This window comes from Heliangelus exortis, chromosome 3, assembly GCF_036169615.1.
Source record: "Heliangelus exortis chromosome 3, bHelExo1.hap1, whole genome shotgun sequence".
Taxonomy (NCBI): domain Eukaryota; kingdom Metazoa; phylum Chordata; class Aves; order Apodiformes; family Trochilidae; genus Heliangelus; species Heliangelus exortis.
In genome coordinates, this window is record NC_092424.1 from 14237004 (window position 1) to 14251770 (window position 14767).

At 39.4% G+C, this 14767-nt stretch overlaps 1 protein-coding gene and 1 long non-coding RNA gene across 10 annotated transcripts in view; one reads left to right on the top strand and one right to left on the bottom strand.

Moving 5' to 3' along the window:
* Positions 1-3582, top strand: part of ZFAND3 (zinc finger AN1-type containing 3) — a 140361-nt gene extending 136779 nt beyond the window's left edge. For all 8 annotated transcript variants that reach the window (XM_071739356.1, XM_071739357.1, XM_071739362.1 and 5 more), the window contains one exon: positions 907-3582. In XM_071739356.1, coding sequence (XP_071595457.1) covers positions 907-1061 — 155 coding nt within the window. In that variant the 3' untranslated portion in view covers positions 1062-3582. The remainder of the gene's footprint in view (positions 1-906) is intronic.
* Positions 3583-10601: 7019 nt separating this feature from the next.
* LOC139794150 (uncharacterized) overlaps positions 10602-14767 on the bottom strand; it is a 35590-nt gene continuing 31424 nt past the window's right edge. Inside the window, exons 3-4 of one of the 2 annotated variants that reach the window (XR_011724981.1) lie at positions 14611-14724; positions 10602-10918 (exon numbers count right to left, since the gene is read on the bottom strand). This is a non-coding gene — a long non-coding RNA (uncharacterized lncRNA). The remainder of the gene's footprint in view (positions 10919-14610; positions 14725-14767) is intronic. The other variant, XR_011724980.1, reaches the window with a different exon arrangement.

Below are 14767 nucleotides of genomic sequence, written 5' to 3' on the forward strand. Positions count from 1 at the left end.
CAAACCACGTCAACCCTGTAGCTGTGTGACTCTTCCCTACTCTATCATCTTAGTACTATGTATGTAACATTCATTTTACTGGTAGAAAATTTGAGGCAGTTGCTCTGCTGGTATGAAGTGTTAGGGCTAAATAAGAAAAAAGCCAATTTCCTTTGTGGATTAGAAAGAGGTGGCTGCTGAAGATGCCCTCCTCACCTGTAGGAAAATGTATTGCCATGTGCTTCTGAATCACATGCTCACTGAAAAACTGAGTGACATTGACAAGATTTAAACAAAGAGACTACCAGGCAAGCTGATGTGGCATGATAGGTGTCTGTGTCTCTGTGTCCACTCCCCAGACTTAGATTCAGAACAGCTCATGAAGAGAAGCTTCTGAAAACTGGAACAGTAGTGGAGCAGTGAGCTCTTCTGTAGTTGCTGCCAGCTCAGAGTGCTGAGAGTAAGAAACAAACAAGTTGCTTAGATTTAATAGTTCTGACTTAAATGCCTTTTGGCATAGGTGAAGTACAATAGCCATAAATTTCAGAAAAGACAACCAACTCCAGATAAAGTAGAAAAGATTGCAGTAAAGGTTATCAGGGAAAAAAAGAAACAAAACACCCAAAGCACAGCTTTGTTACTATCTGGGTGTATCTAGTTTAGATGACACTGGTTTGGCTTGAGCCCAAACCTAGGATGATTTGATCCTTGATACTGTGTTGATAAATATTCAAGAATATGCAGCAACTAAGCAGATATTTATTAATACTCTGTAAGGAAGATAAGTAAAAACTTAAAGTTGGTGTTAAATTTTGAGAAATGAATAATCCCCCAGTAGGGGATCGTTCACATCTGACTCAGGTAAGATTCTCCCACTTTAATGGAGTCCCTAACAACTGTTTGTTTTTTTTCTCCCCTTCCACACAGGTTATGTGTTCTGTATGTTGCATCGCCTGCCTGAACAACACGACTGCACGTTTGACCACATGGGACGTGGGCGTGAGGAAGCCATTATGAAAATGGTGAAACTGGATCGGAAAGTAGGGAGATCTTGCCAACGCATTGGGGAAGGATGTTCCTGAGTGCAAGACTGCAACCAAATGCTGTTCTCTTAGTTCACTAATGTTAGCCTTATTTAGGACAAAGTCAGCCAGACACCTTGTACTAGGCAAGTTTCAGACTACAGCCAATCAGTTTCCTTTCTTTAGCCAACCGTCCTGGTACTGTAGTTTCGGGGTTGATGGTGGTTGAAATTGATTTCTGGCTGGTTACTAAGGTGCCTGCTAGCCACCGTATAAAAACAAAACATGAAGAAATATTATTTTTGAGCATGGCTAGTGGATTTACACAAAACAAGAAAAATCCAAAGGCTTCTGTTATTGCTGGAGTCACTCTAAAAGCCTTACGCTGGAAACATTCCAGCTGCAGAGTTAAAACAAATAGTTGTATAGAAGCTGGTGTAAAAGTTTGCTATGCACATGGCTTTTGGACAAACTGTTCAATGTGCAGCCTTTCACCTCTTCACTGCTAGTGAATCCTGAGGAGGTGAAATACTACTAAGAGCAGCAACTGCAGCTGCTTAAGCCCAGAAGACCTGACTGGTCACTCGTGCCTTCATTGCGTGTGGCTTTTGAGTTAGGCAGTGTCACCAGCATCAGGGATTCTGTTGTGGGGTAGGAACATCTTTCTGGTTCTTCCCAGGAAGCCAAAAAGAAAAGGGGACAGAGATTCTTATGAAAAATTTTTATATCTATCTTACTATAAAGAACCTATCAGGGTTTGGTTATTTTTCTTTCTTCTCAGTTAAATTATGATCTCGCTTTAAAGCCAACTCCATCCCAGAGCAGTAAATGGTGCATACTTTTTACATGGCATCCACAGAGATCCTTCAAGTTCTGTGAAGAGATTCCACGTACCTTGAGCAGTGCAGCCATTCCCACCGGCCGAAACCTGATTGGCTCTTGTTTGCCTTTTGCTAAGTGCAGGTATCTGATAATTGATCAAATAAGGCTAATTCACAGCACAGTAGCCATGGCTGGATTCTACAGACTGACTTTCTGTAGCTAGACTTATATATTGGGGGGGGGAAAAAAAAGGACATTTTGTAGCAAACGGAATTCAGTAACAGTATTGGGGAACAACCAGTAAAACACCCTTTGTCAGACTGAGTTTGTGTTCCTCACCTCCAGAGTGTCAGTGAGATAATCAGAGGGGCTCCATCAGCCCTGGTTCTATGCAGCTGAACGCTCTCATGAAAATCTCTGCCCGCATCTATTGCAAAGCAAGAATAGCAAGTGAATGTGAAAAGCATGACATGGAGTAGAATGTTTTGGATCTGTTTGGACCTATGGTTCTGTATCACGATACGTCACGTTGAGTTGAGCTGAACTGAACTGAATTGCACCAGTCTGGTCAGTTTAGAAACAAAAAAGCAAACATAACACAGGCATGTCTCCTGCTGCACGCAGGGCTTATACAGGTAAACAGGATTTGTACTGATATGGCCCAGCTTAATCCTGAGTGAATTTAGCTTCTCTGTCTATTAGTTAAGACATTAACAATTAGGTAAATTTATAAGAAAACCTGAGAGAGGGAAAGATTTTGTCTTATTTTCAAATACTGGGCAGATATAAAACATCAGAAGGGTAAAGTAATGCGTCACTTGGAAAACCCCAGCATTTTTGGAATAAGTTTGTGTGAATCATCCTCCATTCTACTTGTTACAGGTAACTAACTCCTTATAGGCCAAGTTATATTGTTACTTTGGTAGCCAGCTAGGAGCATTTAACAAGGAGACAACTAATGTAAAAAAAAATAATAAAATAATATATATAGGTCTCTACACACACACACACGTTCAGCATCTTACTGTATTAGAATTAATTAACCATGAAGCAAATCAGAAATGTCCCATCATTACAAAATGCAAACTATCTAAAAGGCAAGCTGTTTTGTTTTTTTATTATTATTGTTACTATTCAAGAATATGAAACCAGCAGCAAAACCTTCTGTAATGTGCTGCATTTTCAGGAAATGGCCCTAGTGAGAGGTTCTGTCAAAGGATGTAATTTCCATTTGCCGTGAGGAGTTTAAAAAACCCTGGATTTTGGTGGCTGCTGTGATACGCACTTTTCTTTTCCTACAAAATCCTACCATAGCAGTTGATGGGCATTCTGATTGATACTGAAGACTTTTCTGCATTAATACTGAAGATGCTATTTTGTTCCTCAATATTCTCTTTAATCTTGTCACAAGTGCACAGATGGTTTCAAGGTGGTTCTTGAGAGAACACTACTTAAAGTTCATGTGAATTATGGACAATGTTCACTTTAAACAAAAAAGTTGGGGAGGGGGTTGTTCCTTTGCAGTATCTGTTCTGTGAAGTTTGTTAAACGTAAAGAAAGCTTAAGTTCTTGTATCTTAAAAGAAGATCTTATTTAACCCTTTTGTGTTCTAGATTTACTTACACATGTAGCCTAGAGCTCAGTTTTAGTTTAACATTGTGAAAATATTAAAAGAATCTTGTAACTTTATTCTTTTTCCTCCTGCTAAAAAAATTAAACCAATCAGATTAAAGTTTGAATTCATTTCTGCCTATTCCAACAGGTCTTGCTATATTTTGCACCATTTCTACTGTAAGTTTATCTAAGAAATACGAATGGGGAAAATACCAACACTGGGCCAGCAACATCAAGCTGAGTTTACAATTTGTGGAAGGTGAAAAGTATTTTATGCCAGTTTGGAAGGGGAGAATATTTCTGCTGGGTTCATGCTTAATTAATTACTTTGTAAACAAATCTGGCTAAATCTACTGTAGCCTGATACTGTTCAATATAATTTTGAGGCTTCATACAGTAATCTAATTAACACTTGTTCCTAATCTTGAGTCAAATGCATACTGTGCACTATATCACTGGCATCAAAGTTTTAAAATGTCTTAAATGTTCCTTTGTATTTTGACAACTTCTGCACCAAGAGTAGCAACTCCTAATGGGCTGTAAATAGAGTAACTATTGTTTCTTAAATGTTTAGGTGCTAGAAACACAAGGGTACTTTAAAAACTATGGACTGTATTAGCAGGAGAGATAAAATCAAGGTGATCATTTAATAACAATTTTTCAAATGTTTGAACTGAAATTGTGCCTGATTCATGGAACACACACCTGTTTTATTTTTCTCAAATTAGTTTGGTACTTTCAATTACAGAACTGTGCAGGGTTCTTGAACAAGATGGCTTTGTTATAGTACAGGTAAGTTATAGTAGAACAACTCCGCCTTTTCATCAAGTTTCAAACCTATAGCTGGGTACAAGCCAAGGCTTCAAGGAAAATAAGAATTGCCCCTGAATGTTGCTATGCTAAAGCCTTAGTTTCACTGGTTTCTGTTTCAAGGCATTCTGGTGTGTGAAACGAGAAGCAATGTAACTGTAAAATGAGGTACTTGAGAATATGAACCTCAGTAGTTCATAAGCAACACCCTGAAAGGAGTCTTTATGCAGTTATAGCAGGCCAAAAGTAATTTTTAACTGCTTTTATCTGCTCCATGGAAGGCAAATACTTGTAAAACTTGAATTTTGCATGACTTTCTTCTTTTGAACAAACTGCAATCCCCTGGCCTCTTGAACACAGTGTCTTGCTTAAATACAAGTTCTTCCTCCTTGTGGCATTCAGTTCATTCTGCAATCGCAACAGTTTGTTCTGTGACTATGTTACAACTTAGATATAAACATCAAAGGGATAAAAGCAGGCTTTTAATCTTACAGTTACTATTTCAATACAAAAAATCACCAGAGAAGAAAACTGATACTAATGGGGTCATAAAAATACAGGGTTTTAATAGATTGCAAGAAACGCATCAGTGGAATAATTGACGCAGTTAAGTGGACAGACAAATGAATTAACAGTCTCTTTGTTGTGGTGTAGTTACTGAAATTCAGTCCTCAGTGGAACACCAAAGAGGTTTAATCAACTCACAGTGAGATTGTAGCCAGTTCACGCTGGAAATAATTCGGTTTCCTTCTGGGAACATTTGTACCTAGAAAACAAATGGAAACATTTAAGACAATGCTATTTAAAATGAACTGTATTTATTTGCACCAGATGTTTATTTTATCACTGAAATACATGATCAGAATTCTGCACACAGAACAAAAATGTAAGCTGTGGCTCAGCATGACTGATGTGGCAGGAGCTGCTGTGTAAGGACACCAGTGTAACTAGATAACTGGTGTAACTAGTTAGTACTGCATTTAGTTCATAATTTTATGCTTAGCTGAGACTGTGTCTGTGTACTTTACTATCAGAAAGGACCACACTGGAAAACCAGAAGTATTCAGTGTGCAGTAGTGAGCATTATCTCTCACTATCAGCAGCTTTTCCAGGAGAAATGCATCTCTAGAGATGCTGCTAAGAGCCACACTTAAAAACCAGTTCCCAAAGACGTCAGTGAGAAGGACATATATTTCTATCTCTTTATCTCTTCCCAGAATTGACTCATTTTTCCTCTGTGTTGCAGCTGGGTATCTGGAAGTAGTTCTGCTTAAATGTTGCTTTGTTTTTTTGTTTGTTGGTTTGGTTTGGGTTTTGTTTGGGTTTTTGTCTTTTCAATACTCACCACAGGAAAAAAAGTATCAACTTTATTTTTCTTGCAAGCTCCTGCATGTTAGTCCAAGCAGATTAAAGGACAGTTGTTGGTGATGAAGTGATAACCTCCTTGTGTATTTTACTACAGTGACAAGCTGTTTCTTCAGTTAGCTGAAACTTAATGCAGACATCATTCACTTGTTCTGGATTTTAGGCTTTGGGTTTTTTTGAAGTTTGGTTCTGTGATACTGTTCATATACACCTTCCCATAAACTCTGTGTTCCACATCTTCCAACCTGAAGTTGAATCAGGAAGAAAGAAGGCATAAAAGCAGGAGGCAGAGGATGCAAATTGACAAGTGCTTAGGGATCACCTCCACCTTCCTCTTCAAGTCAGCTCAGATAATAAAAGGGTAAAGAGACAAATGATTACCTGCCAAACAGCACCAACTTCCTTGACTACAGAAGACTCTTTTGCTTTATTTTTGTGAATATACCTGTGTAGAGGTTGTCTGAGTCAGTTCTGCAACATATGCTATATGCAAAGAAACAAGACAGGCCTGTCAGAAAACATTTTTGATGGATTATTTAGTAATACCTACATATTTTGCTACAGGACCTTCCTATTTTGCAGTATGTTGCTATTTCTTTGGAAGAACAAGCAGAACTTTTTAAGACTAAATATAAACTGTATCAAATTCAATACATGCATCTGAAGCATTAGGAAAAGATTACTGAAGTTATACGTAGGTGTCAAGACAATGACTGCATCCTCTTAACAAAAGAGTTTTGTTCTTCAGGTAGCAGCAAGTATTGATGGCAATGGTTTAGCCATAAACAGAATGCTGTGAGTGAGTAACTGGTAGCACGGTGCAGTGACTGTGTAAGTACTGAGAGAAAAAAAATAGAGACCTGTCCTTGTCTGTCACCTCTCCCTTCACACACAGGGACAGATGATGGCACCCACTGTTTCCATGTTCCTTACTCCCTTTTATTCTTTTTTGAGTTGCAGAAGACAATTTCCTTCCCTCTACCAACCATGCTCAGGGAGGACAGGAACCCACACACTCGAGTTCCAAACACTTTGCTTTCAGAGATTGGTATTTTTACAAAAAAAGAAAAAAATTGGCAAGTGTTGAAGTCTGTATCAGATCTATCTCCTGTTGAATTGTGCAGCAAATTCTGAATTCTGAAGCAAAGTAGCAATCCTCACCCCTTCTCCCCTCCCCCCCGAAAAACCAAAAAAAGAACAACAAAACAAAAGGAATCACAAAAAGTCATGGTGTTGTATCCTTTTTTGACAGGAAGGCCTGCATGATCAAGACTTCTGCATTAATAAATAAAGCTAAATGAAAGGGTCATTGTTAACTCCTGAAATGCTTAGACTTGAGTCTCTACTTTCCAAAGAATCAAATAAATGCAAGAAAAGGGAATCTGAGCCCCCTGGTAGATAAGCTAAATTCAGAGTTCATTCTGTGAATAATTTGGGGGTTTTTTTGTTGGTTCATTGTTGTTTGGTTTTTTTCCCTTCTTCTGCAGTGTTTATGCTACAGTTGGCTTAGATCCCTAAATGTTTTAGCTAGACTGGATTCTGGAGACATCTTTTAATAGGCTACATTTGGCAATAGCATGAGGATGATTAAGAGCTCCAAGAATAAGTTAAAATTTATTACTGTTGGCACAACCACTTCTGTCTATACTCAAAGAGTTCTGAAGTGATAGCTACCTAAAAATGTTCTAACTGATCCACCTCTGTCAGCATGAGTCCTGCTCCTTTGGGTGGTCTGTACACTGCACAGCAGCCAGAGGTGTTGTATTTATTCTGTCTGCATGCAGGCTTTCCCCTTCATTACCCCCCCCTCCCATGTTTATATAGATTAAAACACTAATTAGGTAAGCAGCAGCTTCTAAACTATCTTCAATTCACACAGCACACCCACTGTTCCCCTTTTGGTTTCAGGACCTGTCAAAAATAATAGTTTCAGATGGCTGAAAGAAAATTATGTTTCTAAACTAAAACACAGCTTTTGCTTTCTGCACACCCTCATACATGTAATCAGTCCTTGTCTGGCTTGTCTTCTGGAGAAATGTAGGATGTCCCAATATCTCAATTTACCCATTTAATAATAAATTATCAACTACTATTTAATAATACATTATCAGCTACAATGGACTTGGTCCTGGAAGCACCATTTACTACCTCAATAGCAATACTTCGGTCTGCTTGAGGCAGTGACTCCTCCTGAATTTATGGGAGCAGTGCCCTATGTGCTGTTTGAAACTCCCTGGTCCCTCTATGAGCCTCTGTTCTAGTCCTCATGCAGGCCTTCATGTCTCTACTCTCTGGCTTCTCTGCAGCTATTTCTGAAGGCTTTCTCCATTGCCCCTTTTGCAAATTCTCCCCCATCAACTACACTGCCCCCCCCAAAGTGTCATCTTCAAAGCCTGTGTGGCAACAGCAGCACAGGATTGTATCTGAAGGTACTGAAGCTCCTATTGCCAGTAGCTGTTTCCATCTATAATGACAATGCTACATCTTAAATGACTGCTGCTGTTTAGAATATATGAAATTCCTAGAGCTGTCTTAATATACTAAAGCAAATAATGTTAAGGCTGAGTTGTGCTGCCAATTTAAACACCTTCTTCATTGCTCTTAACTTTCCTCATGGACTTTCTCAGCAAGGAACCTTAAGGCTAGCTTGGCACTACAGTCACTGGAGATGTGCAAGCAGTGTTTTATAATACTGCTACAGTTACCAAATACTCATCCAGACCAAGAATAAAAGACTTTGTTCTGTCTTTTAATTCTTTCTGGTTTTAACTTGATATTATTACTCTGCTGTAGATAAAATATAAAGCTATCACTCATTTGCCAAGTAACGCTAAATATTTATCAGTCATGCTTATTAATTTAAAATTAGAAGCATGTGATTGATACTCTGGGGTAAGATTGGTTTCTTTATATCAAGCTTCATGAAGATAATGATTACTGAAACAGGTAGATTAGATTGGCATAGAAACTATGGGTTGAATAGACCCAAGTCAAACTTCTTGTGTAAGTCAGAACCGGTTCTTTGCCTTTGCTTTTCCAGTCTGGATGCTACAGGTAAAGCCAACTACACTGCTCCAGCTGCATGCAGGTGCAAGGTGTCCACTGGCTTGGGAGCTCTAGTGGTGTTCTGCACTGTTACCACAAGCCCGGAAAGATCTCAGGAGTCACACAAGGTATCATCCATGTGTCCATAAAGGCAATCCCATTGTATATTGTACCTGCTCTTTCTAACCATGTTTGTTGTATGAAACAATGAAATTATTTATAAAGAAACATAAGGTATTAAACAAGACAGTGCTGATATGTGATTGAATTGTGCTTTCTAGGGTGTCTTTTATCAGCCTTTGGCTGATAGCAGAAATGTAGGGAAGGAAATTCAACAGCCTGTGGAATTCAAATCACTTCACAGGAACTGGAACAAGTGTTAGGCCCTATGCAATTTGCATACATCCAGCAAGCCAGAAAGCTTCATGCAGTCTTCAAACATTTGTTTCACACCAGCCCTAATTCACTGACAACATCAACACAGATCAGTTTTCCTTAGCCAGCATTCAGCACACTGCTAGAGTAAGGTGAGGAGGATCAATTATTTTGAGAGAAGTCTGAGTCAAGTATGGTAAGAATTACACAGTTTTGTGTAAAATGTACCAAAACAGAATTCTAATAGTGAGCTGTGTTTAAAATACATTACATTTCTGATTTCTCGGAAAGCACCAGGGGAGGTCAGATTGGGACATTTACAGCAGAAAGAAAAAAAAGGCAGTAGGCTTCCCACACCTTCATTCTTCACAGTAAGATTGTCTGACCCTTGCTGTTCTTACTGTTTATGGATTTCTTGGTGTAATTTTCTGTTAGAGCTTAACTGTGAACTACAGTTTGTGGATACTGTGTAATTCCATTACTAGATAACTGCTACTCCAAAGGGTGTGAGAAGAATAAGAACATTGTCTTAGAATGGGTAATTTTTTTCCTTTATTTTAGGGCATGTGGCTAGGGCGTTGATCTCCTAAATGCAGAAAAGCAGATAAATCTAAACTAGTAAATTCTTCTAAAGAAACTGTTTAAACTCTTCCTGCAGGGAATTCATCAGCACCTTAATGAAGATGAAGACTTCATTTTAAAAAAGGCACCCCATTGATAGAATGACTTGCTCACTTTGGCCTGAACCACATTTTTTTCATGACTTGCTTCTGTTGCATACAAATTACTCAATTTGCAGCCCATGACTACTGGGGCTCTACCTGTGCCAGCATAACCAGACAAAAGGACAAGCACTGCACACCAACTCTCACTGTCTGTGAAGGTGACTGAACTTCAAAGGTTCACAACAGACAAGGGTTAACATGATGCTGTTCTAACCACTTACAGTACCTCTCTGGTGGTGTGCAGGCCTGATGGAGAAAGTGTAACAATTTATTTTGTATAGATGAGGCACTAAGCAAACAGGGACTTAATCAAACACTGGGGGGGGGGAATCAATCAAACAACTTTTTGAGGCTATGGACCAAGTCACATTTCTCAAGATGCAATAGTGCCAGAACACTCACAGGATAGTCTCTCACACACCCAGGCATTATTTGGTCAGAGCTGACAGACTGCAACCTTCACCTGCAGGCAGTTCAGCAATTTGTTTATGTAATTTGGCAAGGACAGAGAAGTCATACTGGACTCTAAAGTATTCACTAATCCTGAGCTTATTTGAATGTGGTAGCCACCCCTGATACAGTTAAAGTCTAAACCCACCCACATACAGGAATCAAGCTCTGTGTATTTGCCTATACTGAATATGCCAAACCATAAAAGAAATGCCATCCCCAGTGTGACTGGAACACAAGTTTCTCATTACTCTAAAGTCATAGGCAGTATCAAAGAGTCTGGTCTGAGACCTGTGTGCTAACCCCTCTACAGAGAAAAGAGTACAAAACTGCTACTGTGGAGTGGATAGCATAGAAAAATTCAGACTGCTATCTTTGGTAGACAGCCAGGAGAAAATTTTAGTGATGTGTAGGACACCAACAGTACCATGTCTGTGCAATGCTGGAGCTGCTGAGGCATCATCTGTATTAGTTTCACCTGCACTCTGCAGACCCTCTCCTCCAGTAGTAAGAAAAGGCCTAAGACCTTTGCAATAATATCCACCCACTTTCTCTCCTAAGACAAATGGCAGATCAACTCTGGCAAAGGACAGATCAAAAAGCTCTACAAGTCAAGGGACAAGAGTACAACTCACCATGCCACTTGGACAGCTGCAGTCCTCGATGAAACCTCCTTTCTCTCTCCCCATCCCCCAAGTCTTGTTCCAACTCCTGCAAAAGGTCAGTAAAGTCACACACATGGCCCACACGCTTGCCTCCTGCATCCCACCAGCTCATCAGAATTCCAGTGGTGGCTTGGTGCAGCAAAACCAGACTGTTCCTCAGGAACAGAAACAGTAGATTTCTCTGCCACAGTTTCATTCTCTTTGCTCAACATGAGCCCTGAATCAGTGACTGCACAATACCAAGATCAGACATACCTGACTCCATGCTGAATTTGTGCTTTGGATCATTTAATTTTCACAAGAAATTAAAAACAAGGAGACCTGTGAGATTACTGGAAGGACAGGTCACTAGCCTGGGCTCTGCACTAGACTGACTTCTTGCAAGCTGTTTAAGTTTCCTAAGGTTACCTGGAGTACCCTTCTCTTTCTCAAGCCAAATGGTGTTTGATTTTGCTTATGATGTTGCAAATCCGGCTACTTTCTCCCAGAGGTATTTGCCCTTTGAGAAAGGGATCAAAGCTTGCAATCATATTTGTAAAGCGCCAAAATACTTGTTAAAAAGCATTATGTACAGACTGTTGAGAGGTTCTCTGTCAATATTAATTTCAGAATAGCATAAAGAACCTTTTCTACCAGAAAAACAACAACAACAAAAACCTACCTGTGTATAGAAGAAAGGGTCACACATTTATTTCACCAAGTATAAATACAGCCAGTATGAGGCTCCTGAAGGAGAACTTGAACAAAGGAAACCCAGAAGCTGAAGGTCAGAGTTTAAAGTAATTTCCATTTAAGTTTTACCAGCCTTGAAAGCAGAAATGTTCCATCTCACATGGCTACCTCTTCCATAGATCAGGTTTTTACTAGCACTCCATTTTCACACCTGTATTTATCTAATAATGGACAAAATTTATTGAATGGCAGCATTTAGCAACTGAGAAGTAAAGCTGGAAAGGAAGACATATCCAGTAACTATTAAGACTTCTGGTATGTGGCTAAAATGAAACTTGTTCCTGGATAAACTATCAGCTCCTCTAGAAACAATTCTGTAGACAGCAATTAAATGCATAGAATTATGCAACTGTGTTACAATGCTTCAGAATAAGTAATCCTACTTAAGTGCTGAAAGCAAAAGTGAAGCAACCAAAAGAAGAAACATTTCTTGATATCAACAAGAGGATTTGATGTCAGGGAAGAAGCAGTCACCCTCAGGGTACAACAAATAGATGGATAGGTGTGGCTGCACTGACCATATTTCTATTGTACATAGATTTAAAAGCATTTCTCTACTTCACTGGAGTATTGTTCAGTGTGTATTGCTTAGTTTATGAAGGCATTGATCAAACTACCTTGCAAACCTGGTCCAATAGTGTTGGGGCTTCACACATCTACAGTTAAGTCTGGTTGAATTCCTGTCACCACTCTAACCTGTGGGTCTTGGACAACCAATGCTGAGATCTCATTGTTTGCAGATTTGCTGGCTGTGCAGTGCTCAGCACCTCAGTATCAACACAACATCACCATGTGACAAGCACAGCAGCAGCAGCACTGACCAGACTTCAATCAAGACTTGTATTATTTCTTGTATTTGGCAGAGCTGCCATTTTGGCAGATAAACTGTACCAAACCTTGCCCTACCAAGCTTCATGGCCCACCCTCTGGCCTCAGTACAGCCAATGCTTTGGCATAAAGATCATTTCCTGCTGGAAACTGGGCAATGTCTCTTCTGCTCTAATATCACCAGGCCACACAAGCCTGGAGCTGCTGACCTTTGTCAACCATCTTTTGTTTTAAAGCACTCTGGACAGCCACGATGCTGTGCAAAACACACCCATTTAGCCGAATGACATTAGCTCTGCCTATTACACTGATGCAGCCAAACTGACATTTTTATTGATCCAGGTAGCCTGGTTTATGTCCCCTCTTCATTATTTTCCATTTGTTCAATTAACATAAAAGGAAAGAAGAAAAACAGGCTGTGACAAAACCCTGAATCAGCTAGAGTATTCATAAGGAACTACTCCCTACCTTTTCTTCCAAGGAAGTGCACCAACAAGCACCTAATCCCTAGACTAGAGTATGTTCTAATTTATTAAGCTCTAAAATAAGCCCTCTCTTCAAAATTATGAAAAAAAACCACTGAGATGTGCTTTGTAAGGTAGTCAGTAAAAGAGTTTCAAAGCAAATCCTCCCTTCCTTATCACTCTGTCCTCATGGAAAGAGAGAGGAACTGTCTCTTCTGCTGGAGCCAATGCCCACATCACTGCTCTTTCCTTATAAAAAGTTTTCTTAAGTGAGAAGAAAGGGTATTTTTTTTCTGAGAGAAGGTGCAAATACCTCTGAAGTATTTCACCAGAGTGCAGCAGCTACAAGATAGTTGAGCAGCTCTTCAGTACAACAACTCTGCTACAACACACAGCACTTGAAACAAACTGAACAAACCAAGCAGCTATGTCCTGTGCTGCATATGCCTCCTATCTGGTTCTGTTTCTATCAACTAAAAAAAAAGCAGAACCCAAGACCTGTCCCAGCACAGCAACTGGCATGCCCAAAGACTTCATTATTATACCACACCCAAGATAATTAATTTCTTGCAGCCAAGCATGAACAGAAGAGCTGGTAACAATGAGCTACCTAAATTTAATTCAGAGCGTTAAACTTTGACTTTTTAGTCAGGTTTGACACACAACTTAAAAATAAGCCTTGAAGAGTAGAAAAGAAAATATTCTTCTTCCCTTTACTAAGAAACTAAACAGAAGGCAGCTGCCAATAAGGTAGCTTTTGTTTGAGTCGCCTGAAGAACATATTCCATAACCTCAATTTTTTGATGTCAACAAATGACAGTAATAGAGAAACTGAGATAACAGCAGGTCTCCATGAGCCCAGAGGTAGCATTGGGTCTCAAGTGACAGACAGTTGAGCACTGTGCCAAGATGGCCTTAAACTTGTGCAGAGGCTTGGCTCATTCTGAAAGCTTCTCTTTATGTTAGAATGTAAATGGGATTTGTTTACAAAGCTGTGGGGGAATCAGATGGAGATTGTGTAATAGCTCTTTTTGTTTTGTTTTCAAATGAGATGTATGAACCTGTAATCAAAATGTTTTTAAAACGCTCTTCCTTTTTACAGCTTCATTTCCAGCTGCCAACGTGCTTTGTATCTACAAGCTTTGAGAATTTCCATGATTGTTTGATGCAGTAGCTTCAACAGTGATTGTGGGGTTATTTGATGTTTATAGATATATCCAATTAGTTAACATTGGGATGGTTCTGGTGCCTAATTTATTCTATTTCTGTCTTTGCCAATACATTCCACTGAGATCAGAATGCCAGAAACAAACTGCAAAAGCCAAGCAATGTCAGATGCTGAAGTCAGCAGATAGAACTGTTAGAAGTGCCTTTTGAATAGCAAAAATAGATCAGGGGTTTTTTTGTTAACTACAGTTATTCAGCACCACTCTAATCTCTCTCATCTCCCCACCATCCAAACAGGATATCTGAGACAGTATATTTTGGCTAGGCTCTTTTCTCTCATTTGGAATAATTTCACTGACTTTTAAAAATGGGCATCCAGCAGGTAAAACAATCACCCAGAAGACTATCCATTCAAAGACAAAATAGGTTACAATGGTTTATTTTGAACCCCTACCCTCTGTGTCCTGAGGAATTCTGTCATTCTAGATGCAGGTGAGAAATCAGTGTAATTAGTACATATTTCTTATTGGTAGCTGAACTGTCCTACCTTGTTCATACAATTTTTTCCTCCTTGTTCCAAGTGCATAGCAGCATCTTGCCTTCAGCAGTACAAAGGGAAGATCAAGTCAATTAGTGGAGAGAGGAAAAAAGGCAATTCCTGCTGTATATAAGAAGGGGATAGCAGATTAGATGGCTCATTACAT